Source organism: Trachemys scripta, chromosome 4 (assembly GCF_013100865.1).
Source record: "Trachemys scripta elegans isolate TJP31775 chromosome 4, CAS_Tse_1.0, whole genome shotgun sequence".
Lineage (NCBI taxonomy): Eukaryota > Metazoa > Chordata > Testudines > Emydidae > Trachemys > Trachemys scripta.
The window spans coordinates 58,833,559-58,860,212 of record NC_048301.1 but is presented as its reverse complement, the minus strand read 5'-3'; the positions used below and the strand labels follow the sequence as shown (position 1 = coordinate 58,860,212).

Below are 26,654 nucleotides of genomic sequence, written 5' to 3'. Positions count from 1 at the left end.
GGGGGCAGGGAAAGGTGAAAGAGAGGGCCCATTTGGGGGGGGGGGGGGAAGGAGGTGTTCAGGCTCCCAACTTTAACCCTGTAGGGCCGGGTGGGGGATGGGAATGAACTGCACTAGATAATGCTGCCTCATGTAAGGCATTTTTTCCTTCAAGCTAGAAATTACATTGGCTGTTCAAAGGAGACAGGTCAGGTGCAAGCAGCTGGCTAGAACAGAGTTTACAGCAGCCATATCAGCAGCAGTAGTCTGAACAGCACTACACCACACAACTGTGAATTGATATGGGGTCTTCTAAAACAAAAAATCCACCCCCCCCCCAATTCTCCCCCCTCCAAAAATAAAAATCTATAGGCAGACTGAGCCCAGGAGGTAGGGCTAAGGATATTAGATAACTTGGGATCTTTAGGGGAAAACAAAACAAACAAACAAAAAAACAGTGGCAAACATTCAACCCTAATGATCCATTTAACAGGTTTACATGACAAACAAAATAAGCCTGGACATTTCCAGTTTCCCAGAATGCCATGGTGGGAGGACAAGGTACACACAATTCTGTGAGATTTACGGGCCCCAAAGATCAGCTCCAGAACTAGAAATGCAATTGAAATATGCTTTTAATAAAAACAGCACCAACTGTGCTTAACATAAGAGCAGGAGATTTTAGTATGTTAATAGTCAACTCAAGGGATTCTTAAAGATGACAGGAGAAGAAATGGTTTCAAGGCTATAACTCCTTCTCTAGCAAAAGAATAGATTCCAGCTTTTCCTATACCTTTGTTACCAAATCAAGTCAGCAAGTTAGGAATTCAAGTTGTCTAAGTTTTCAGAGATTTCTACTTTATGTTTAAATCTCCAAGTCTAAATTCTGTGGTCCTGGAATTCCAAACATCTCTGTACTTTGAGAAAGTAGCTCCATCAACTCAACATTTTTACCACCAGTCACTCACCCATTTATTCAGCCCAAAATTTTCTTAATCAAAATAGCTCTTGCAGTGAATTTTTAAAAGGGAACTAAACTGCGATCTTGCAGAGCCACGGTTCCAGCATTCACCACAAGCTTTCGTGTAAGAAAGTCATTTTCCCCTTTTACTTCCTACTCCCTACATCCCAGAGTACTTTTCCAGAAAAGCAATGCTCTAATTATTCCTCTCAAGTAGGTTCTAAAACCACTTATGGCACCTTTGGTAGACCGGACAGAATGAATAATGCCTTCTTCCTCAAAAAGCCACATGTAACTGCTAAAAGCACTAGCATAAGCTCTCTCCTCACAGGAATTACAAGTATCACTACCACAATGCTCCTTGGATGGGCACATGGGACCATACTGAAGACTAACCAATATCCCTCTGCTGAAAAACTTACTAAATGAAAATTTCTCCATCTGTGAAATACCTTCTGAGGGCAAAGGGTCCCTGCAGTGGGAAACTGGTGTTGTCAACAGCAGTCTGCAACACTAGAATGTGTTGAATGGCCCAAATAACCAGAGAAAGATGTATGCTGTCTGTATGCCAGAGCAGGACACACTAAAAGCTGTCTCTGTCTTCTTTGGCAGATTCTAATATCCAGACTCACTGCAGATTCCTCACTCCCACACTATGAGCCGCACTCCTGAAGGTATGCTGCTGCTACTGATGTAATACTTCATGTTAAAAAAATATAATTGTACTAGTATGGTTTATAAAAATATTACTGTAATTCTTGTTCTTGGAAGATACATAAATGCAACAAATCACTTGTCCACAAGTCTCTCATGGCAGGTCAGATTTAATTAGCTCAAAGACCTGAACTGCCAGAATGTCTGACAGCAGAGAGCAAAAGTCAACTTGCATCAATGATTCAGTCAGTAACTCTTTGGGTTCCTTCTGAAACTAAAACACCCAAAGTAGTGAATTCATCTCCAACTGAAGGAGCAGTGGGTGGGTAAGTGACACCCATAGGTCCACAGTATGCCTCTCTTCAGAGAACAAGAATTCCAAGTAGTAGTCTCCTATGAAAACTGGTGCAATAAATTGCCACTCAGAAGATTAAATAGCTTAGGAGGTACAATGTGAAAACACTAACAATATATATGAAACCAAAAGTGTGTGAAATGTATCAATATATTGACAAATTACTATATACAAAGTAAAGAAGAATAATTTTTCTGCTGTACAACTCAAAGAAAAAAGGACAGATTTTTCAATGTACACTAAGAGGCATCACAAACAGAATCTAGTTGGCTAGAGGCAACTCCCAGTCTGTGAACAGGTACTGCAGTACCTGTAGACTAGATATGAATTAGCATGGCAATACTGCATCTAAGCAATAGTTGTGTAAACATATGCAGAAGCCCAAGTGATAACTGATGCAATGAGCAGAGATGTACTTTCAGAACAGAGAAAGTGGGCAAATGACGGAATAGCTGTCTGTCCACAGAAGTGACTTCTCCAAACTAGTCATTAAAATAATGCCCAGGAGAATGAGCTATTAGGACGGGGAAACTCTTAGTTCACCAAAAATTGTGGCATACTGGTATGAATGGCTACCTCTAGTCATCTTTGGAGTGCCCTTTGAAGATGCCCAGAAAAGGACACAATCAAGGTATAGCAGAAAAAAATCCTTTCTGGATCCATTTTAGTGGAAAAAGTCAAGAATGGCGAGTGGATAGCTGCTTATCAGCAAGATCTGCAGAGGAGATAGTAGAATCTAAGGGAAAAAGTTAGACTTAGACATCAGGCAATAATTTAAGTATCCACTTTAGTTAAAGAAAATATTGTTCTGCTGCTGCTTAGTTACAAGCAGTGGCAGTAGGGACATTAAGTCTTCTGCCCACCTGTGCCCAATTCTCATTAACAATTTCTAAAGCAGCAGGGAGATGAGAAAAAGGTAACTGAACTGTTATTGGCAGCTCTACAGAAACAGAGAAAAAACCCAACAACTTTGGGTCAAGTTTAAATTCAAACCCCACACATGAGGAGGTCCAAATAAAGAAGACTCACTGTGAGCTGGGCACTGTGCATGAGGATCTATATCTCCTCCATTGTGACTAATTTATCTAATTCTTTGAAGGGTCAGATGGATTAGGATTCCACTAAAGGTCGGAGGCCAAAGAGTGACAAACTAGAAGTCTGCAGTCCGGGAAACAAACTGTGTGTGTCTAACAGTAACCAGGCCCAAAGTAGGAGGAGCAGGACAAGTCACTGAAGAACATATTGGGGAGGGATAAGGTGGAAGACTAAAGAAAAACATTATAGACTTCGGTTCAAAATGTTGAGAAATCTCTACTCAAAGATAGTACCTAGGCAGGAAACCATAGCTGATGCAGAAGACTGGAAGTGACAACCTGGGACCAGCTCCAATGCCCATAAGACTGAATGGCTGGCTCAGCAAGTTGGAAACTCTCCTGAAGAATCGAAGGCCTTAGCATAAGCTGCCCCTTTCCCAAGGCACTTGACTACAGGAGGTGAGGAGGAAAGCAGGTTATTGCTGTCTGGAAGTTAACAGGTAAGTGTGCAAACGGCAGCTGCCCATGCAACCTTAATTCTGCCCTTGTGTGTATGCATCATGCAATCTTTAAATTGCATCATATTATTTCCCGCCCCAACAGGACCCCTGAATCAGTCTCTTTCATCCTGCCCACACTACAGCATATCACACAGCACAGTGTGAAAAGCTGAACAAAATGATTACAACACAGAATCATGCCCACTTATTAATGTGTAATCTCTCCCCCCTCCCAGCTCCAAATTTGCCTGCTGACTCAGAGGGAGTTTAAGATGGTGTACCTCATATTAAAAGCACAGAAAAGGGTTATAAAATAATGTAACAAATTAGGCCATGCTCTAATTTACACACTCTTTCAGCTCCTTGGTGAATAAGTTACTAATGTGTGAGGGAGTCTAAACTGTAAGTGGGTGTAAATAGGTGTAAGGGAGTCCAAGAAAGCATCAATGAGTCCATCTAATTCTATTACAACAAACAAAAGATTCAAAACCGAATCCTCAATATAATGTAGCACTACTGTTACCAACTAGTAGCATTGAATTTATGCTCCAGCTTTGACAAAAGCTGCAACACAGAGAAGGAGAAAGCTAAAGCTGCCTTTACCTACCCAGAGATTCCTGATGAAACACTTACTTGGAGAAATTCTGGCTGATTTTCCATAGGGAATCTTCTTGATAAACCCGGAGGTGCTCCCCAAACAGCATCAAATGCACGATTTCTGCAATACCAACCAAGTCTACCTGAAACCACAACAATCAATATTAGAAAACTGCTTCTGCTAATCTCTGCAGCCATTTCGCCATTCCTCCACATCCATTCAATACACCACAAAAGCATTTTTAATAGTAATAGTGCCACTAGAGATGTCCTACAACACCTTCTGTATCCAATAACCCTGTATTGTGGGGATTGTGAGGATTTTCCAGCAAGCTAAATTAAGCTAAGCAAAAGCAAAGCCAACTACTACAGGAAGAAAAATCCTTGTTTAGCATTTCAGATTGAGACACAGTCTAGCCATTTATAATGAACTCTAGCTGTCAGATGAATGTAGGTACACAACTGCCCCAGATTAACAATGCCAGTTTCTTCAGCTAATGTAGAATACACAGGGTCCAGCTGAAGGGTTTTTGTTGAAGAGTTATGGCTGTGAAAGATGTTGCTTAATTAGATAAGATCTATAGAAACAGGCCACATGTCCAACGATATTCAGCTTAGAATATTAGCTCTCTCAGTCTCCATCTCGTTTCTTCAGATAAGGAAGACACTTGTAAAGGGGCACTCATAGCAATTACCCTGGGTTAATATGTACTTACCTGATAAGGAAGAGAGCACTTGGCTAGGATCTGTTGTCCATACTGGGTCTGAGCTATTGGGAAGCTGTTGAGTAAACTCACTTTAGGCTGCAACCTCACATCCAGGCTGTAAGAGAAGTCCACTATCTTCAAAGCACTGGTAATCTCATTATTAGCAAATGGATCACAGATCCTAAGGAAAGAATTCCAAGGAAACATAAAAGACAAAGGAGCAGTAAAATTTCCCTTTATTATCTTGTGCTGCAGGTAAGAATCTTAGCCATGCCAATGGCTCCCTCTAATGGTTAGTTTAGGAATGGCTGCTAAAAAAGGCTTAACCCTCATACCATATGGGTTAAGTGATAATATTGGCATCTTCAAGCTTTGCTACGGGGAAAGTTGCTTTACGAGATAATCCTATCTTTTATATATATCTCAATCACAGCTAGGGGGTCTGAAATAAGTGCTGTGAGGAGGAAAATTTAATATAATGCTTTGAACTTCTTTATTTCATTCTCGCCAAGGATCTCAAAACAATTCAAACATGAATGGGGTATATCCATTAGATATATCCTCTGATTTACAGTTAGAGAGAGACAGACACAGAGAGGTGACAGATTAAGTGACTTACCCAAGGTAACAATATGTAGCAGTGCCAGGAACAGAATCCAGGTCAAGATCCCCAGTCATTCTCTTTCAATACTTGTACATTGTGGTCCTACTTCATAATTATGAGTGCCTTTTCTTTTTAACTTTAATATTAATGATGTTGTTTTAGCATTAAAAGGGGGATCAGTATTTTCCCTCTAATGTCATGGATTACTCTGTGTCTTATATGTAGACAATACGGTTCTAATATCACAAACATCAGTGGGATTGAAGTGCTTATTAAATATGTTTGGTTTATAGTGACACCAGGAGGGCCTTTCGATAAATTACTCCAAAACTAAATAACTAACTATTTTTAGTCAAAGACTGAGGTTGCACAAATTCAGGATTTATGGGCAATATATTGAACAAGTTAGTTCTTTCCTCTACCCAGGTATCTGGTTCTCTTAAAACAAGTTGTGAGATAAACATATTCAGGTAGCAAAAGAGAAGGCTTCAAATCAATGCAAGCTGTGTTGCTTTCATGAGCCAGGTGAAATGTAACTTAATTGCACCAGCCCTTAGAATGTTTGAGGCTAAGGTATGCGCTCAAATTCTATATGGCGTGGAAATATGGAAATGGAATGATGCCACAGGAATGGAAGTGATTCAAAACAAAATTTCTTTGGAAGATTTCTTGGTTCTCTCAAACAACATTCCAGCTGCTGCTCTTAGAGCTGAGACCTGCATGAATTCTATTCTGTCCGAAGTGCAATACCGTAGTATCAATTTTTGACTTTGTATTTATAGTATGCCAATGTTTGCCAAGGCTATGCTTAGAGAAACAGCTCAGAAGGGCTTTTTCCACGTAAGTTTCATTGGTTAAAATTCCATGTATTCTCTCTAGGCTTCTCAGAATTGGAAATGATTAGATTTAAATCCCTAATCAAATTGAGATTAGAGGACATTAATAAGTAGCTAGACACAGCAGTTGTTCCAACTATAGGTATGTCAATTTGGTTTCCCCTTGTTAAAAAGACTCATGGGTACACCAAATATTTAGAAAGTTTGTCCAGTAACAAGTTAAGGAAGGCTTTTACAGCTCTCCGATTTCAATCTACACAGACAGTTTACTTAGAGGGCTGATATTACTGGCATTGAGAATTGTAACCCCCTCTTTCCCTGTGACTTGGGGAAGGTGGAAGACCTACCCCATTGTTATATTGTAATTGCAATTGCCACTTAAAGGTCAAAATGACTTTCCGTGTTTTTGTCCTGGATCTCTTTTTCCTACGACCTCTCAGAAAATAAAATATTTATTAGGAACTGATAGCATATTTGTGACCTGAGCGATTGCCCTATTTGCATGGCTAGCCACTAAAATAAGGAAAAGGCAAGAGACAGTGATTATATGGTTTGGTTTTTTTAATTTGTATTTGTGTATTTTAAAATTCTGGATTTAGTTTTAAGTTTATTGTAATATACTGTGATTTTGCCACATTGGCCTATAGCAATGTTACTATTAATAAACGTGACTAGTAATTGTGAGCTCACCCACTTATCCTAGTGACTTATCAGTTGGAAGTGACAGAGGAGGAGAAAGACCTGGGTATATGGATTGATCACAGGATGACTGAACCACCAGTGTGATGTGGCTGTGAAAAAGGCTAATGCAGTCCTAGGATGCATCAGGCGAGGTATTTCCAGAAGAAACAAGGAAGTGTTAGTACCATTATACAAGGCACTGGTGGGACCTCATCTGGAATACTGTGTGCAGTTCTGGTCTCCCATGTTTAAGACAGATGAATTCAAACTGGAACAGGTGCAGAGAAGGGTGAGCAGGGGAATGGATACCCTACCTTATCAGAGGAGACTCAAAGAGCTTGGCTGGTTTAACCTAACCAAAAGAAGACTGAGCGAAGATATGATTGCTCTGTATAAATATATCAGAGGGATAAATACAAGAGAGAGAGAGATTATTTACGTTAAGCGCCAATGTGGACACAAGAACAAATGGATATAAGTTGGCCATCAATAAGTTTAGGCTTGAAATTAGGTAAAGGTTTCTAACTATCAGAGGAGTGAAGTTCTGGAAAATCCTTCCAAAGGGAGCAGTGGGGGCAAAAAACCTAACTGGCTTCAAGACTCGACTTGGTAAGTTTATGGAGGGGATGGTATGATGAGACTGCCTACAATGGCATGTAGATGATCTGTGACTGCTAGCGGCAAATATTTCCAATGGCTGGTGATGAGACACTAGATGTGGAGGGTGTGACACTCTGTATCCCATAGTAACACCTTGGCACCCCCAGATTCATCACTGTTCTATAAATTGCAACAAATCTTGTATAAAATATGTCATGGAGGTGTCAATAGAAAAGTTATGGTTTTCTGAATAGGATTATCTTATTTGTATGCATGTATCATTTTTGTATCCGAAGTTATGAATATTGATTAGGTACCTGTATTTCAAACGTGTTTGCTCCTGTGGTAACTCCCACAAGGTAGTTTACATCCAGTCTAGCCAGCATATTGTAAATGGACTTATCAAGTTGATAGCCCATCAGTGAACACAGCGGGCCATGGAAGAAGCTTATCCCCACCTGATGGACTTTCCTGTGGACATTCTAGCCAGAATATTGATTAATGGCTAAGACTACGTTTCAGTCATGGGTATTTTTAGCAAAAGTCATGGACAGATCACGGGCAGTAAACAAAAATTCATGACCTGTGACCTGTCCATGACTTGTACTATATACCCTTGACTAAAACTTGAGTGCTCTGGGGCAGAGGGTGGTCCAGGGGCACCCTGGGGATGCTGCGGGGGGCGGCCCAGGACCCGAGCTGCTGCTGGGAGGGGAGAGGGGCCGGCAGGCTCTCTACCCAGCTCTGCATGGTTCCCGGAAGCAGCTGGCATGTCCCAGCAGCCCCTACCTAGACGGACTCTGAGGCGTGGCCGGGGGGCTCCACGCGCTGCCCCCATCCTTGAGCGCCCGCTCCACAGCTCCCATTGGCCAGGAACCACAGCCAGTGGGAGCTGTGGGGGCCATGACTGCAGGCGGATGCAGTGTGCACAGCTGTCTGGCCTCGCCTCTACCTAGGAGCCAAGGGAGGGACATGTTGCTGCTTCCAGGAAGCCCCCCTGAGAAAAGTGCTGCCCAGAGTCCTCACCCCCACCCTCTGCCTCAGCCCCGAGCCCCCTCCCACACCTAAACTCCTGCTGCTGCTGGAGGGGAGGTGCAAAGTGGCCCAATACTGCCTCAGCAGCAGTTGGTGCGGCTGGCCAGGGGGCTGCCTGAGCTGCTCAGGTGGCCCCCGGGCCATCTGCACTGGCTGTTGCAGAAGTCACAGAGGTCCTGGAAAGTCACGGAATCCATGACTTCCATGACAGACTCATAGTCTTAGTAATGGCCCCTGCTATGACTAAAAGCATGCAAGCGCATGTGACCAGCTCATGTGACTCTGAACCCCATCTTGAGCCTGTACTTTTCTACTAACAGTGCTGGGGGCTTTGTTTAGGACAATGATAGCTTCTGCCACATGGCAGAAGCTATAAAGGGGGAAGTGACATCACTTGGCTTCACTTTCTCCACAACTGAACACCTGGAAACATGGCTAGAGGATAAAGACTTTGACTGGGGAGGTGGTCCCAGGCTGGAAAGGAGGAATCCCAGCCTGCGTACGGAAAATTGGTGAACTGTTTGTACCATCAGGGTGAGACTCTGCTTGATTCAATTCCTGTCTAGTTTATAGAACTCAGATTGCGATTTTGTTTTATTTCTTAGGTAATCTACTTTCATCTATACACTTATTACTTATAATCACTTAAAATCTCTCTTTTCTGTAGTTAACATCTGTTTTATATTTAACTAAAATAGCATGGTGCAAAGGGAAATCTGCTCAGGAACAGGGGGTGGTGCATTGTCCTCTCCACATTGAGAGAGGGACGGACTGGATAAACTTACACTGGTCAGGCTTCTGACCAGGGCAAGATGGTACACATGCTCAGGGTCCAACTGATTGCCATACTTGGTGTTGGGAAAGAATTTCCCCCCAGATCAGATAGACAGAGACCCTGCGTTTTGTTTGCCTTCCTCTGCAGCATGGGGCACTTGCATGTTTAAACTAGTGTAAATAGTGGACTCTCTCTAACTTGAAGTCTTTAAATCATGATTTGAGGATTTCAATAACTCAGCCAGAGGTTAGGGGTCTATTACAAGAGTGGGTGGGTGATATTCTGTGCGCAGGAACTCAGATTAGGTGATCATATAGTCCCTTCTGACATTAAAGTCCATGAGACTTGCCAATAGTGGGGATTTTTGTTTTTGACCTAATCTGTTTTGTCACGAAGGAGGTTTAAAAAAAAAAAAAAAAAAAAAAAAATTGCATGTATGGGGTAAATACAGACATGTTTTTATTGGGTCCCATTATTAGTCATTGAGCCAGATTCTGATCTCCATTATACCAGTTTACATCCAGAATAACTCCACTGAAGTCAATGGAGTTACTTTGTTATATTAGTGTAGCTCCAGAGTTACTATTCAGGATTCACACTAATGCAGAGATCATTATCTGCAAAAAACGTTCCACCACAAAACACAAGGCTACTCAGTTCACAGGTGAACTTGTGTTTAGGCAAGGACACAATCCTAAAGAAGCTGGGGAGGAGAGAAAGGGACAAGGACTGAAGTAGCTTGTATGAGTCATTATAAAAGTACAGATGTTGCTCCTTAGCTCCCTGCTTTTGAGTTTCATGTGGGATCTAGACAACCAGGCCAATGGGGGGGATGAGCTGAGCAATGTGCAAGAAAGCAACCTCAGCAACAACATGAAGGAGCTAAACATTTGGAAAGAGAGGCTTCCTTCATCAAGAGCCTGAGGAGAAAAACTGATGATGTCCTCTGAATCAAGTTAGGCCATGTCTACATACTACAGTGGCACAGTTTACACCTCTGCCACTGTAGCATTGTAGTGTAGATACTTCCTACGTCAATGGAAGGGGTTTTTCCACTGACGTAGGTAAATCCACCTGTCCCAGAGGCGGGTAGCCAGGTCAACGGAAGAATTCTTCCACTGACCTAGCTGCATCTATATGGCGGTTAGGTTGACCTAACTACATTCCCAGGTGCAAAATTTTGCACATCACTGAGTGATGTAGCTAGGTTAATTTAATTTTAGGTGTAGGCCAGGCTTTAGAAGCTGGTTGCAAAGAGGAACTGACTCATCTACTTCCAGATTAGAATATTCACGTTTTTTAAACCTCAGCCTTCTAAATTTCTTTTGAGATATTTAATCTCAAATGGCAAGTTATTTTACGTCCACATATTTGATTTGCTGTAGTGTTCCAATACATTTGTATGTGAATTTGCCAATTTTAAAATAGTAACTATATAATGGAGTATTTTCTTCAAGATTCTTCTTGAAGGGATTCTTCTTCATCCCCCCACCCCCCCAATATATGCCTTTTATAGATTTCCACATCAACTTTCCTAGCCTGCTGCCCTCTTACTCCTGAGATAGCGAACCATATCACTATTAACCTGCACAAGGCTCAGGACAGAGCTTGAATAGAATGCATTTTTCCAGGTCTCTGAAAAGAGGCTACCAACCTGTCTCCCAGGAAGAGAGCCTCTGGACACAAGTTTCCATGGACAATCTCCGCTTTGTGTAGCTTCTGCACCACATCCAGGATATTGTAGACAACCAGCATAATCACTTCCTCAGGGATGGCTTTACAGCACTGGATGATATCCTGAAGACAGAGAGAACAAATATAAACCAATGTGGAACCATTCTTCTGCCAAGAGATAGAGCAGCAGACAGGAACAATCCTATGATACAAAGCTTTCACTTTCTAGACAGCTCTAAGGAGAAGCAAGGAAGCTTCTCCATCAGCCCTCCTCATTCAGACACATACATGATCAGTTTTCCACCCAGCCAACAAACCCGGCAGAATTCAAGTGACTGCAAGTTCTTAGCAGACTCTGCTGATAAATAGCTGAAGAATCTGAGTGGAAAAAAAGTTTAATTGAAGGCTGAAGTTGGCCTTTATTTTTTAAGCCCTGTATATGCTAAAGTTCAAATTGTGTAGTCAAAACTGTATTTAAACACAAGCCCTTCTAGCAAGATGCTAACACTACTCCCCTGTGGCCAGAGCAGACTGGAAATCTAGATTAGAGAGTTCTCAGGGCTGCAGTTAAAAGACCTGGATGACACATGAACACTAGTTCTGGGGGATCGGGGTGGTGTTATTCATGCCTGATGCCTCTAGGGACCAAAAAGTTTTAGGCCACATCTACACAGGGACATTCAGGAAAGTTAAGGGAAGGTCAACTAAAAGTTGTGAAGTTAATGTGCATAAATTAATATGTGATAAACCTTTGTGTAGGTGCTTTCATTCAGGAGCAAAGTGGCCTTTGCAGGGTTAAGCTACAGCAAATCCCCCGGCCACTTTACTTCTGAATGAGAGCATCCACACACTTCAATTTATGCACATGCGCTTCACACCTTCAGCTGACCTGGCCTTTACTTTCCTGAGTGTCCCTATGTAGGCAAGCCCTTTGAAGTTGGGGAACTCCTTGTCTCATACTGGGAAGCACAAAACCCAGGAGTGAGAACGCTGCTTAGATACCATCTTTATAAATTAAGAATCTTTATAGCAAACATTCTTCTTGCTAACATACTTCAAAATTGTATTTAGATAGGACCCTATGTTTAATCTAACATTCTAGGTCCCTTGAATCTGCTTCACATCCAGCAAGAACCAACATTTCTAACGGCTAGTGGCGGGCAGCACATCCCTTGGCCTGCGCCGCTTCCCGCAGCCCCCATTGGCCTGGAGCGGCGAACCGCAGCCAGTGGGAGCCATGATCGGTGGAACCTGCGGACGCGGCAGGTAAACAAACCGGCCCGGCCGGCCAGGGGGCTTACCCTGGCGAGCCACGTGCCAAAGGTTGCTGATCCCTGTGCTAGTATCTATGCTACAGTTCAAGTCTTTCTATATCATACATAGATTGTTTGCACTGACCCAGAGGGTAAAGCGATTTATCTCCCTATGCAGAATAGCACAGCCATCCAGGTATAAGAAACAGCTGCAGTTCTCACTGAAGCTTTGGTCAAAGTCAGTACTCAGACGCTCTTGCAACTGGAGTGTGATATAGAAATCCCAAGGCACGGGCTGCGAAAACACCTATAAAAAGGTACATATATATAAAAAAAAATGATATGAGTTACTGTTGGAGTAAACCTAAATGCTCATCCTCACATACAGCTCAGGAAGCTCTTCTCATTTCACTGAGAAGTCAGACTACACAGGGCCAGAACTGCTATTCTATTTCAAGAGCAAGGTGCAAGATGTTAAATAATTCTATACTCCAAATTCATTCAGCTGCCATGACCAGATTTTGCCCTGCTGAGCAAAATGGTTCAGGTGTGCATATGGTGACAGGTCCTACCTTTATTGCAAACCCCTTTGCATCCAGCTCGGCAAAGCTGGACAGAACACCAAAGAACATCTTGTAGTCTTCATTGGTCCAGTATTCCCGTTTGATGCAGTAAATCTCATTCCCTATTGTGAAAGTTTAAGTTTAAAAGAGATCACAGGAAGTACATGTACAGAAAATGTGGCAAATTTCTGTATTATCTTTATGAAAAATATACATTTTTTCCCCCCACTCACTTTTGAGTTTTGATCTACTAGGACTGAAGACATTGGCCAGAGACTGGTGTTGGCCATGTAGGCATATCTGGGTTGGTGTGAAAGAACTGAAAACATATGAATGGGAGTTACAATGGAAGACCAATGACAGGACATTAACCAAGGAAGGAAGGAATATTTGAAGACACTGTTTCAAGCTCTAATTATGATGATCTAGGGTGTCTAAACTGTATTCAGAATTCTGCTACCCAGTGAAGTGGGAGAGATTTGAATCCTAGATGCTTGGACAAGAAAGGCGGTTTGGACTGCCAGCAGAGACATGCACATACGTTTTGCTTTTTCGTTTTAAACTAAGGACCCTAAAATACTGTATTGTAGTTGATTAATAAATACAGGCTTATTTTGAGAAGTGCCCTGCATTGCTGAAAATATCTGCTGGTTGCATACAAGGTGGATAGAAAGCTGGCTGGTTCGTTGGGCTCAACGGGTAGTGATAAATGGCTCCATGTCTAGTTGGCAGCCGGTATCAAGTGGAGTGTCCCAAGGACAGGTCCTGGGGCCAGTTTTGTTCAATATCTACATTAATGATCTGGAGGATGGCGTGGACTGCATCCTCAGCAAGTTTGCAGATGACACTAAACTGGAAGGAGTGGTAGATATGCTGGGGGGGTAGGAAAAGGATATAGATGGATCTAGACAAATTAGAGGATTAGGCCAAAAGAAACCTGATGAGGTTCAACAAGGACAAGTGCAGAGTCCTTCACTTAGGATGGAAGAATCCCATGCATGGCTACAGACTAGGGACTGAATGGCTAGGCAGCAGTTCTGCAGAAAAGGCCCTAGGGGTTACAGTGGACGAGAAGCTGGATATGAGTCAGTGTGCCCTTGTTGTCAAGACGGCTAACGGCATTTTGGGCTGTATAAGTAGGGGCACTGCCAGCAGATCGAGGGACGTGATCATTCCCCTTTTTTCGGCATTGGTGAGGCCTCATCTGGAGTACTGTGTCCAGTTTTGGGCCCCACACTACAAGAAGGATGTGGAAAAATTGGAAAAAAAAAAAAAGAGTCCAGAGGAGGGCAACAGAAATTATTAGGGGGCTGGAGCACATGACTTATGAGGAGAAGCTGAGGGAATTGGGCTTGTTTAGTCTGCAGAAGAGAAGGATGAAGGGGGATTTGATAGCTGCTTTCAACTACCTGAAAGGGGGTTCCAAGGAGGATGGATCTAGACTAGTGGTCGGCAACCTATGGCATGCGTGCCAAAGGCAGCACGCGAGCTGAGTTAGTGTGGCACGCTGCTGCCAGCCTGGGGTCCCAGCCGTTGGCCCCGCTCAGCCCGTTGCCGGCCTGGATGGACGGAACCCCAGGCTGGCAGCAGGCTGAGCCAGGCCGGCGGCCGGGACTCAGGCTGGCAGGGGCCAGAACCCCAGACCGGCAGCAGGCTGAGTGGTTCACACCGCTGCCAGTCTGGGGTCCCAGCTGCCAGCCCTGCTCAGCCCACTGCCAGTCGGGGGTTCCATCCACCGGCCCCTGTAAATGTAAAATGTATTACTGCACACAAAACCTTAAATTACTGCAAATAAATTAAGACTTCACACACCACTTCTGAAAGGTTGCCGACCCTGATCTAGACGGTTCTCAGTGGTACCAGATGACAGAAGAAGTAGTAATGGTCTCAAGTTGCAGTGGGGGAGGTTTAGGTTGGATATAAGGAAAAACTTTTTCATTAGGAGGGGGGTGAAGCCCTGGAATGGGTTACCTCGGGAGGTGGCGGAATCTCCATCCTTGGAGGTTTTTAAGGTCAGGCTTGACGAAGCCCTGGCTGGGATGATTTAGTTGGGGATTGGTCCTGCTTTGAGCAGGGGGTTGGACTAGATGACCTCCTGAGGTCTCTTCCAACCCTGATATTCTATCAACAGGAATAAGTCTCTGATGTACAGTTTGGAATCCATTCTGAAGGGAAAAACTTAAGCCAGTTTGAATAGACTGCCAGCACACTAGAGTCTCTTACTGCTTACCCAGCTCTATTTCTTTTTCCAGCTCCATCACGGGCATGGGCCCATTCTCTGAACAAAAACCTGGAGAATTACTCAAGGAATCTGGCAGAGGTTCCAACAGCTTTCTGCGCTGCTCTGCACTCCACAACACTTGAGGTGGGTCATCTAGAAACAAAAAAGTAATAGAGTTACAGATAGGCAGGATTCAGATGTGGATTCTGTCTGTGAAGTCAGCATGTGTGATTAGATTAGCATGTGGATATCATAAAACCTTGCTTGTATTCCCATTCTGCTACTGATCTTCTGCAGTATCACTTTGGGCAAGTCCATTAACCTCTTACTTATGGTTTATGCTTTTGCTAAGTGTACCGAGTAACATTTACTCACCTTTGAAGATACTTTGAGATTCTGGGATGAAAGGTACTCAATAAGTGCAGATCATTTAAACCAAGGCTTAATCAACTTTTGTACTTCTTAAAAACCAAGATTTAAACTAGTGGGTATTTGGGTTTAGGTGCATTTATCTGAACACCACAAAATCCAGTCAGGACATGTTCCAGTTTTGACCCATTTCTAGAGTAGATCAAATTTGTGAGTTTTTTTATTAGAAGACTTACTGGGAATGTAACCCCGCTCTTCCAGGCCATGACAAAATTAAAAGGTTACAGATGAACTCATCCAGCCACATTTACCCACAACAGCTTTAATCTGTTTACAGTAAAGTTGGGGCCACTAAACCACTTTGAATGGTCACGAACAAGACTACGTTTTAGTCACGGGTATTTTTAGTAAAAGTCACGGACAGGTCACGGGTAGTAACCCGTGACCCGTCTGTGACTTTTACTAAAAATATTAGTGAATAAAACTTGGGGTGGGAGCTGCCTGGGGGCTTTGCGGGTGCTGGGGGAGGGCAGCCCGGGTAGTGCGCACCTGGGCGGCAGCGCGCTGCCTGGGACCTCCGCTGGGTGCTGGGACGGGTGGGAGGTTGGCGGGGCTGATAGGGGGAGAGGGGGGCATGGTGGCCTGAGACTGCCGGTGCACCTGGCACAGAGGCTGCCTGAGCCTTAGTCATGAACCCGCAGCCTTAGTCATGAAACTTGACATTTTTCATTCTACAGAGCAAGTATACAGGAGAAATGCAAAGATACGAGCTGAGATTCCTCCACCCACCCCTGCTTACTGAAATATAAAGAAAGAGAACAACAACAACAACAAACCCACTAGTCTTATTCAGTAGTTCTATTCAACTGAAAGAGAAATAGTTTTGAAACCGTTTGAGAGAATGATAGAGAAAAATTGACCTTCTGTGATTAGGAATACACCTCTACCCCGATATAATGCAACCAGATACAACATGAAATCAGATAGAACACGGTAAAGCAGCGCTCCGGCGGGAGTGGGGGGGTTTGGGGTGGAGAAGAGAGAGAGAGAGGAGGCGGCGGCAGCAGGGCTGCGCACTCTGGCGGATCAAAGCAAGTTCGATATAACGCGGTTTCACCCATAATGCGGTAAGATTTTTTGGCTCCCGAGAACAGCGTTATATCGGGATAGAGGTGTAGTTCTATACAACAGAAGAACTAGACAAAACTAGATGGTTTTGAATATAGTTCTCTCCTGATAAACATGCATAGCCATACAGATTCAATGGCCTCTGAAATATTATACTTCAGAAGGGCATTCAATATTTTCCAGTGCTCTCCTGAGCTCACTGGTACCAATTCTAATTTATGCTTCCAAAAAACAAACAAACTATCTTTAATTTCAGAGTGATCAGAGTGTTAAAGAAAACTATTGAGGCACAATTATAGGAGTATTAAACTTCTATGCGAATGATTGGGTTTTTGCTCAATAACTATTCAATAATTAGTATAATTCAGGAGCTACCACATCTCAGTCATTTGGAGTGAAATTCACTTTTTGTACCTTCATAACAAGGCAGTTTTCCCAGTGAAAGATATAAAGATTTAGGCTCTGATTCTGCATACTGAATGTGCATGGATGAGCCCTGTGCCAATTCAGAACTCCCAACTTTACCAGGGATGCCACACAAGCAGAAAGAACTGCTTGTGTGAATCTAATTTGCATGACTGTGGCTTAAAACAGTATACAGCTTTAAGTTCCTAAGCAAGCCTTGCAACCTTTGCATTCCTGTTCAAGTACAAAGGTTTTCCTTACAAAAAGATTGGTATTTCATGGATCCATTTGAAACATTTCAAAAATCTCTCATCTTGACAGGATTCTTTTCTGATCCACACTTTCATCTCACATCCTGGGGATGCCTTTTAAACAGTGATGCCTAATTCTAGAAACAGTTATCACAAAAGGCTTATTGGGAACAGATTTTAGGTATGTCTATGCTGCAATTAAAACCCTGCAACTGGCCTGTGCCAACTAACTTAGGCTAAGGAGCTGTTTAATTGAGGCATAGATGTTTGGGCTTGGGCTGGAACACTGGCTCTGAGACCCTACCAAACATACCCTAAATGATCTATGCTAATAAAGGATTGTTCCCCAATAGTATGCTAGTAAATTTACTATCCACTAACTGAAGAGTAACAATCAACTTACATGCTTCTTCCTGAAATCAGATGGGAGATATGAATGCTCAACACCTTTGAAAATATAGCCACTTAATATGGATTTAGGTACCTAGCTATACACACCCACAATTTCGCAAGTTTGGGCTTATTACAACATATGAAATTACGCTGACTCTAGAAGAAAAGTGTAGTTGTAGACATGTCAGTCCCAGGATATACGAGACACAAGGTGGATGAGGTAAGATTTTAGAGGCCCAACTTCTGTTGGGGGGTTGGGGGGGGGGGGAAGAGAAGATTTCGAGCCACAGAGAGCTCTTCTTCAGGTCTGGAAAAGGTACCTGAAGAAGATTTCGGTGTGGCTCGAAAGCTTGGTGAGAGAGACAACAGAAGTTGGGCACCAAAAGATATCACCTTATCCACCTTGTCTCTCTAGAAGAAAAATTTCTTTCAATTACAGCAGCCATTTTGACTAGAAGAGGAAAACAATCAAAGTGACTCTATAGAATCAGTCCTCGTAGTTTGTGTTTTCCATACCAACAAGGGAGGAAAGACATTCAGAAAATAGGAAGTTGTGATTGTAAAAGCAAAAAAAAGGTTGAAGCGGAACTTAAAGGGCAAGTTTAAGGCATTTCTAAAATATGTTTAGATTTCGAGTTGGATGATGGTCTTTTCAATATCCCAAACTATGGCACTTTGACTACTTTCCTGCAAAGACTGTTCTAGGGCCTAAAAGATCCTCCTGTAAGGAAGCTTTCCCTGCCATTCAAGCTAAGAGTTGTCTATAGAGAGTTATTCCAGAATAAAAATGTCCATACAAGGAGTTAATCAGGAATAGTTAATGTGCTTTAAAATTCAGATCCTACCTTATTCTGGATTAGTTTTCATGTGTAGAAAAGCCCTTATTTTTCCATTTCTTAATTTCATCCCATTACTCTTAATTATATTGCATTATATTACCTTAAATGATCCCTCTCCCCATTTAATATTAACATCCTTCAAATTTGTTTTATTTATATTCCCCACACTGTTGCTTAGCATAGTTATAAGACAGGATATCACAGCCAACTGCATAGACTTACACTTATAAAACCATAAAACCAATGAGATGTTTACACAAAATACAGCAGAATACAGGATATACCTACTGAAGAGACTGCAGCTGAGCTCAAATCTAAGACACGTTGTCTCAACTGAAATTGAGACTTGGTACTTACTAGTAGTGTCTTCACTGCCTCCAGTGTCGCTAGCCATTTCAACAGGCAGGCTCTGAGCCAATTCCAGTTTCTCAGGGATATGCAGATATTTAATAGTGGAGATATGTGTAACAGAGGAAAGAGAGGAGGCTGAGGAAACAGATGAACCAGAGGAGCGGGTGTCTTCCTGACTTGCTTCCATAATTGGGCTGTAAATGAGAAGACTATCAGCTACTCAATCTTCCAGCTGCTGTGGTGCCTGGATGCCAATCCCTTAGCTACAAAAATATGCCAGACATCCCCAGTAAACACTGAATGAATTCACAATCCCCTTTTCATCCTGAAATGGAGACTGGACAAGCCCTCATGAGCCAAACCATTAATATATTAACAAGAAAGTAGGAAACCCTGAAATATAACCGGAATTGGTTATTCTGTCTAACTTTTTGGCAAAAATTTTTACTCAGCTTTAATCTTTAGATACACAGAGCATGAAGTTAAACATTGCAGCAAACTGTTGGCTGAACAATGAATTCTATTTTATTGGTGTAACATCTCAAAAAATGGCAAAATGCAACCCAAATCCTGGACTGAGCTGGAAAAATGATTTGTTAAGTACACCCAGCTCTACTAAGAACATTCGTTACATCTAATCTTGGGAGAGAGACTCCCAGCAAAGACTCAAAACAGGAAAAAAGGGCATAAGGTATTTTGCTCTTGATGGAGAGGTGATCCACAGAGAATTACCTCAGCTTCTTAATGCAAAGAGTTTCATTGTAGATACCCTCACAAATAGGGATTTGCTGGCTCACAGATGTGCTCTTAGGCTCTGGACACTCTTCCTTCAGGGTACTCTCTGGATTGGTAGGAGGTTGGATTCTCTGTGAGATTACTCCATGGAAGGGAGTTGATGCCAAGTGGGCTGCCCTAACAAAGTCACACGTATCTTCTGGGCTGGGGCAAAGGGTTTTGTTCTTATAGGAGCCAGTCAAAATTGCATCTTCAGCTAAGGGTTCAATTCCATGGAGCTCATCCTGAAACAAGTAGAAAGCAGAACAAATTAGGTAACAGCTACCACCCAGCCTCTTGATTTTATTTTATTTTTGGTCTTGAACAGTTTCTATTAAAAAGCCTGTCATATAAAAAGCCTCTGAAGATATCTACCTCCCCCTACTCTCCAACACAAAAAGCAACAACTTGTTACTCATTTTTAGCTTCCTTCCTGAAAACTTCCAGATGGCAGACTACTGGATGTCCTTGTTATTTATGCTGATTAATGATGTAAGTTGTACATAATTCTGCTTTCTGACAGTTTACAGTAGAATCTCAGTCACAAACACCAGAGTTACAAACTGACCAGTCAACCACACACCTCATTTAGAACAAGTAAATCTCTACCCAGATATAATGTGACCCGATATAACACGAATTCAGATAGAATGCGGTAAAGCAGTGCTCCAGGGGGGAAGGGGAAGGAAGAGGGCGCTGCGCACTCTGTTGGATCAAAGCAAGTTTGATATAACACGGTTTAACCTATAACATGGTAAGATTTTTTGGTTCCCGAGGGCAGTATTACATCGAGGTAGAGGTGTAGTACGAAAAATCAGACAGCAGCAGAGACCAAAAAAAGCAAATACAGTACAGTACTGTGTTAACTATTAAAAAATAAAAGGGAAAGCAGCATTTTTCTTCTGCATAGTAAAGTTTCAAAGTTTTGAAAGAACCACCATGTTTTGTTCAGTTACGAACATTTGAGTTACAAAACCTCCATTCCTGAGGTGTTCGTAACTGACGTTCTACTGTATATGCAAAATATACAACCAAAATTGGTCTTCACTTTTTAATTTTTAAACCCATGTCACCTCCTCCAATGCTCTCTGTCCCCTTTCTCACTCCTTTTCCAGTTCATACTATTCCCATAGCCAGTCCAGTCATCTGATCATCCCCTTCTTCCCACTGCACAATCATCAACATTTGTATTTCTCTTCCCTTCTGGCTCTTCTCATCTTGGATGAAAGGTATCTCTGGTACAGGCTTCATATGCTCCTCCTATATCATACTGTTAGTTTCAGTAGGGTGAGTGAGTTCTGTCTACCTAGAGTTATATCATTTTCTTTCTGTCCTGAGCTATTGTTTAACATAGTGTTGCTGAGAACTGTTTAAAGCTTACTACCATTCACCTCAGAAGTGGTTGAATTTCAGTGACTAGTAAAGTGATCACCGAATAAAATTCATTTCCATCTAAATCGGTGTATGTTCAGTAGGCACATTATAAAAAGTTTAAAATCAAAAGTATATCAAGCATTAAAATCCTTCCCAACTCAAAACAGACAGCCTTCAAAGCCACTAATGACTTCCGAATTCCAAAGTCCTAAAGATCTCTTCTCAATAATCATTCACCTGCAACACCCTGAACCTTTGACACAATCACTCTCCACATTTCTCCTTGAGACCCTCAGTTTCTTTGGACTTCAGGACTGTCCAATTCTTAGGTCTCCTACCTTGCTAACCAAGCCTTCAGAATTAGAATTGCCTCAGGAGAAAGATTTCCTCAGTCTTCCCTTTTGGACATGCCATAAGGCAGTGGTTCCTAAACTTTTTAATAAAGGTGACCCACCAAATGCATTTTTGTCTTTTGAGGGCCCCCATTGCTCCTACTTCCTCCACCTTCCTTCACAGCTGTCCAGCCCCTGCTCCCCCCACAACCCCTTACTCTCCCAAGCCTACCCCCTCCTGCAGCCCCTAGCTGGACCCTCCCTCTCTCCCCATGGCCAGGCCACTGTCCCCACCAGGGTGTTGTCTGCTTGCTAGCTCCAGCTGCTTCCTCTGTACTGTTGCTGCTTCCCAGATCCTGCTCCCCACTCTGCTGCCTAAGGGAAGTGAGAACAGGATCCAGGCAGCAGCAGCACAAAGGAAGCGGCCTGCAGGCAATGCGCAGGGCAAAGAAAGGCTGACTGACTGACTGCTCACTGGCTCTGGCTGCTTCCTCTGTGCTGCTGCCGCCATCTGGATCCTACTGCCCTTGTCACTGCCTGATGCTCAGGGTAAGCGGGAGCAGAAGGGGACACACATGACCCATGATGTGGGAAACACTGCCCTAAAGGCCAATCTTTTCTCCTTTCCATTAGCCTTCTGGTTGCCTACATGTACAACCATTGTTATTTTTACCCTTCTACCCCCCCGTTCTGTACAGGATCCCATACCTCCTCAGAGGTGTCTCACCACTTACACATGGCAAAAACTGAACTTCTCATCTTCCTTTTGAAACTGTGCCCTGCCTACTTTCTCCATCATTGGTGACAAATCCAGTCTCACTCCTATTGCTCAAAGTTGTAACTTTGAGGGTCTCTTTTACTCTTCCCTTTCCTCGACATCTTGGCTCTCACCAAATCTAAATGCTTCTTCCTCTATCACACTGCCAAAAAGGCAAAAATGTCCCTACTTCATCCTCTCTTCAACCAAGCCATGGTTCACATCATGGTTATGGATCACATGAACTACTGCAGTCTTATCTATTCAGTTTTTACTGATATTCACCTCTCTCCTCCTCAATCTATCCAGCATTCAGCCTTAATCATATCTGGCCATCCTAATTGTATCTTCCTCTCTCAAATCCCTTCACTTGCTCAGTACCTACTTCTGCATAAAGTTCAAACTCATCATGACTGCTAAGACTCTGCTCAACTCTGCCCCCTGCCTTGTTATCCCTCACTCCCCACTTTGTCTCTTCTTGCTTTTTTACTGTTTCCCGTCTTGCCCTCTCACCTTAATGCCTTTTCCATTCTGTTTCTAACCATGCATCAGTTGTCTTCTCTCTGCCCACTTTTATAGCCTTGTTTTCTGTCACCGACTTCCATTTCTGTGCAGTGTCCTCCTCCCCTCATATCACTCCCTACTTTAAAAATCATCAGAACTTTATGATTTGCTTGTTATACAAGAGATTTTTGTTCACTTCAATCCTCCTTTCTTTTTGTCTACATTCCATGTTTGTCCAATTACACTGTAAACTCTGAAGAAAGGACTAGGTCTGTTCAAGTCGTATAAGAAATAGTCATTAACATGCCATAACTGCATTATGCTTTAGTGTTTTTTTAAACCATCCCTTCACCCCAAAAAAGCTGCACTCATGTCCTGATCAGCCACGTCTCAAGAGAAAGCCAAAAACAAACAAGTCTTGCAGTGTGATCTGAAGGTCACACCAATGGCTCGCAAACCAAAGAGAAAAGCCAGGGATCCCTTTCTGAAAGTATGGTACTGCTAGTTTCCATCAAGGACTCATTAGTCCTTCTATCACACCATCTCCAAGTTCAGCAATAGCACATTCTACACCTCCTCATCCTCTCCTCCAAGAGCTGATAGAGGAAATTTCTCCTTACGCAGACTTCTGGTGATATGTTTTCCTTAGCGGTGATACTATCTGAAGGTTTACGAACAGCAAGGGGACGTCGGGCACTCTTCTGTGGGTGGCCTGCAGGATGACTAAACAAAAGTGACATTGCATTAAATATTTACAAAAATAACTTTTGCTCTTCTATAGAGACTTAATTCACTCAACACTTCAAGACCACTTTGCCTCCTTTTTAGGTCAGAACTACAAACCAATACAATTAACTATTTACCAAGAACGAAGACAATCTCGTTAAGGTAATGTGTGTGTGGGGGGGGGGGGGGGGGGGGGGGGGGAGGGATAGAGGTGAGAAGATGCACTGTGAGAAGAGAATAATTATGTGAAATTAATAAAGGAAAGATTTAGGATGAATATTGGGGAATTTTTTTCTTGACCATGAGGCTGTAGAGTCTCCCAAGAGCAATGAGACAAAACTAGACAATGCAAAAAAAGGAATACGGTCATGAATAATTGTGCTATAGAGGGAGTGGTATGTGGGTAGTCTAGGCAATTTATTATGTATACGTTTCAGTGATTCTATAACCTGACATTCTGGTTTTCTGAAGCAGACGATTCATCAAATATGGAGAAAAACGTAGTAGGATCCAGTGAAGGAGGGAGATCTGCATCTAGAATTAAACAGAGACTGGGTAATATAGATAGATGCTCCTGCACAGCACAATGCACACAATGGTGCTTCAGACCCATATAAGACAGCTCAACGAGCCTGTCCTAGCAGGAAGTATTTGGACTCATGCTTAAAAGCACCCCATTTAAAATACAATAGTGGCTCATAGTGTTAAGATCATTTGGTTTTGCCATGTTAAAGAAACTCAGAGTAAAAGGATCTTTCTTAATGAGCCAGTGTGCTGTGTCTGGAATTTTCTTTATAGCTTGTACCTTTTTTCTTAAGTGTGGTCTCAATTTTCTGCTCATCCTGGTCATCCAAAAACACATTGTCTCTCCGGATTTCTGAGCACACAGCTAGAGGCTGGGTTATTTCTGTCAATAAGGAATAGTAATCTCATGTCTGACCATCAAGAAGATAATTTTGTCAGCCTACACTCTTTCAGGAAAGAGTAGAGTACACAAGGTCTGAGAAAAGGCATTCTCAGCTACAGCAGTCCAACTGTAGAATACTACCAGCTCCTCCAGAAGGCACTCTAAACTGATATCAGTCTCAAAGAGAGAGAGTCTGAAACTCTAGAACTGTACTCAGGAAAAGGAGGAAGGATCCTCAGCTATTAAAATTACTAGATTTGCAGGTCTCTTTAAATAATCACACCTCTTAATCAACAGAACACTGAGCATCTGAGACCCCTGAACAAGACCAACACCAATTAAGCATGTTCTTTTCACTATTCTAATCCACACAGTTCTGCTATTCATTTGAATGACTACTTCCCATCAGCACAGCCTTCTCTCAAAATGGTATCAATGCAAACAGAACTTACCTTTGGAGCACGGCTGTTTGTGCTGCTGAGCATTTTCTGCCAACTGGGACTCACTGTGAACAAAATATAGGCAAGTTTTTAATACATGCATGCAGCCCCTAACTAGACTTAGTAGACAAGCAAGCTGAACTAAACTTTACTCTTCTCAGACAAATTATTAAAATCCTCTGAAGACAGATACCTGATTCTGTTCAGAGGCCAATACAGAGATCAGGGTATATTTTGATGTATGATAGTTTTTCCAAAAACCATGAGGAAAAATTAAAAAACAAAAAACAAACAAACAAAAAAACCACAACAGGCTTCCCAGAAAGTGATCCATACTAAAAAAGCAAACAAAACCACACTGAGGCAAAGCCTCTCCACCTCCCGCTCCCAAAGCAAATCCTGCACTACCTTTGCAATCCAGTCAGTTTCTTCACAAGAGATGCTGCAGTGAGTGCTACTGCACTGGAGAAAGCAACTTCTCCTTGTGCTTCAAGAGGCTCTGAAGTGCCCACCAAAACCGATTCCATTCTTGCAGGCTCCCTCTCTTCTGTTGGCTGTGACCATGAAAGGGGGAGTGGCAGAGGTGAGAGAGACAGCATTCAGTGAGCTAATTGCAAGCCATACTACCAACTTCCAAAACTGTATGCGATAGCACTCCGTGTGTAGTTGAAGTCAAGGTAGATTGATCCTTATTTAAAATCACCAATTTTAATGATTTAAAAATCAGAAAGCAGATAACTTATTTAAAACAACTTAAATCATGCTTCCTGTATGCACTTTATTTTTCTAAAGAAAGATCCTCATTGGTTGGTATAATAATGATGTGCTGATTTTATTATTTACAATTAAATATAGTTTTTACACTAAATTTGGTACTTCATTAGCCAAGAGGATACAGCATAACTACACACATTTATTTGAGCAATTACATAGCTTAATATAGAAATTAAGAGTGTGAATAAATGTAAGAATGTGCATGGTTAGAAAGTGTATTTACTAGATAATTAACTGTTTATTCATAATTTGTGTCTAGCTGTATTTGGATGGACGTTAGAATTCTGTTTGGGCATTTTTAAACAGCAGTTTTATTTCTAGTTAAAAACTACCTTATGTATGCATTGGATACATAAGAAAAAAAGTATTAATGCTAAACTTTCCAGCAAATTACTAACATCTGGAAAAAAGTAAAACACCAACATTCACTTCACTTTTAGGATTGAAAATTATATAGAAATGTAGTGCAGCATATGACAGACTGCCACATTTATAAAGGTTGACATCAGAAATGAAAAATGTTTTCTTCCAATTCAATATGTAAAAAGCAGCCTTTAAGTAAAAAAGTTTGAGGTGGGCTCTTGCATTTAGTATATTTTTATTTACACAATTTCAATAGATGCTCAGGGCTTAACATAGGTTGTCAAATTTAGTTTTAAAAGAAAAAAAAAATTAAAATAAAAAAAATCAGATTTAAATAAATCAGATTTTTTAAAGCCATTAATTTTTATCCATCATACTTAAAATAAACTGGGGGGGAGGGTGGGAACGACTATAGAAAACAATATTTCTCTCCTCATCTTTCAGTTATCAGGGTGGTGGCCTTACAAGTTATTTATACCAAACATTTAAATATCCCTTCAGAGTAAGAGGGAGGAAACTGCACAAGCCAGATAAAAACAGGAGTCACTGTTTCATTAGAAGTTTCATCTGCCTTCATACAAGTAGGCCATTAGCACAACTGAACAGGGAAGAAGATACCTGCTCAGATGGTCTCTGCTGCTGGTCATCATCTTTCTCCTTTAGCTTCTTTTCCAGCTCTTCAATCCTCCTCTGCATCTCTGCTGTCTGCTGTGCTATGGCATGAAACTCCTCTAAAGAAGGAAAGCCTAATTAAAGTATTATGTATTCCTTATGAGTAACCCTGTAGCCAAGCCCAAACTATGCACATCGCCAGTAACAGACACAAGATCCTCTTGTAAAGAAAAAGTTTCCCCACCTCCTTCCTGGTGAGTGGTATTTATTTAAGCTATTAACTAGGGCTGTCAAGCAATTAAAAAAATTAACCGCAATTAATTTCG

The 26,654-nt window shown here is 42.1% G+C and overlaps 1 protein-coding gene across 2 annotated transcripts in view; it reads right to left on the bottom strand.

Moving 5' to 3' along the window:
• BUB1B (BUB1 mitotic checkpoint serine/threonine kinase B) overlaps nt 1-26,654 on the bottom strand; it is a 43,455-nt gene that overhangs the window by 1,455 nt on the left and 15,346 nt on the right. For both annotated transcript variants that reach the window (XM_034769017.1, XM_034769018.1), the window contains exons 10-23: nt 26,335-26,447; nt 24,988-25,133; nt 24,592-24,644; nt 24,038-24,139; nt 23,682-23,766; nt 23,127-23,229; nt 19,498-19,784; nt 18,772-18,959; nt 15,039-15,182; nt 12,818-12,930; nt 12,391-12,552; nt 10,973-11,115; nt 4,797-4,968; nt 4,117-4,223 (exon numbers count right to left, since the gene is read on the bottom strand). In XM_034769017.1, coding sequence (XP_034624908.1) covers nt 4,117-4,223; nt 4,797-4,968; nt 10,973-11,115; nt 12,391-12,552; nt 12,818-12,930; nt 15,039-15,182; nt 18,772-18,959; nt 19,498-19,784; nt 23,127-23,229; nt 23,682-23,766; nt 24,038-24,139; nt 24,592-24,644; nt 24,988-25,133; nt 26,335-26,447 — 1,918 coding nt within the window. The remainder of the gene's footprint in view (nt 1-4,116; nt 4,224-4,796; nt 4,969-10,972; nt 11,116-12,390; nt 12,553-12,817; nt 12,931-15,038; nt 15,183-18,771; nt 18,960-19,497; nt 19,785-23,126; nt 23,230-23,681; nt 23,767-24,037; nt 24,140-24,591; nt 24,645-24,987; nt 25,134-26,334; nt 26,448-26,654) is intronic.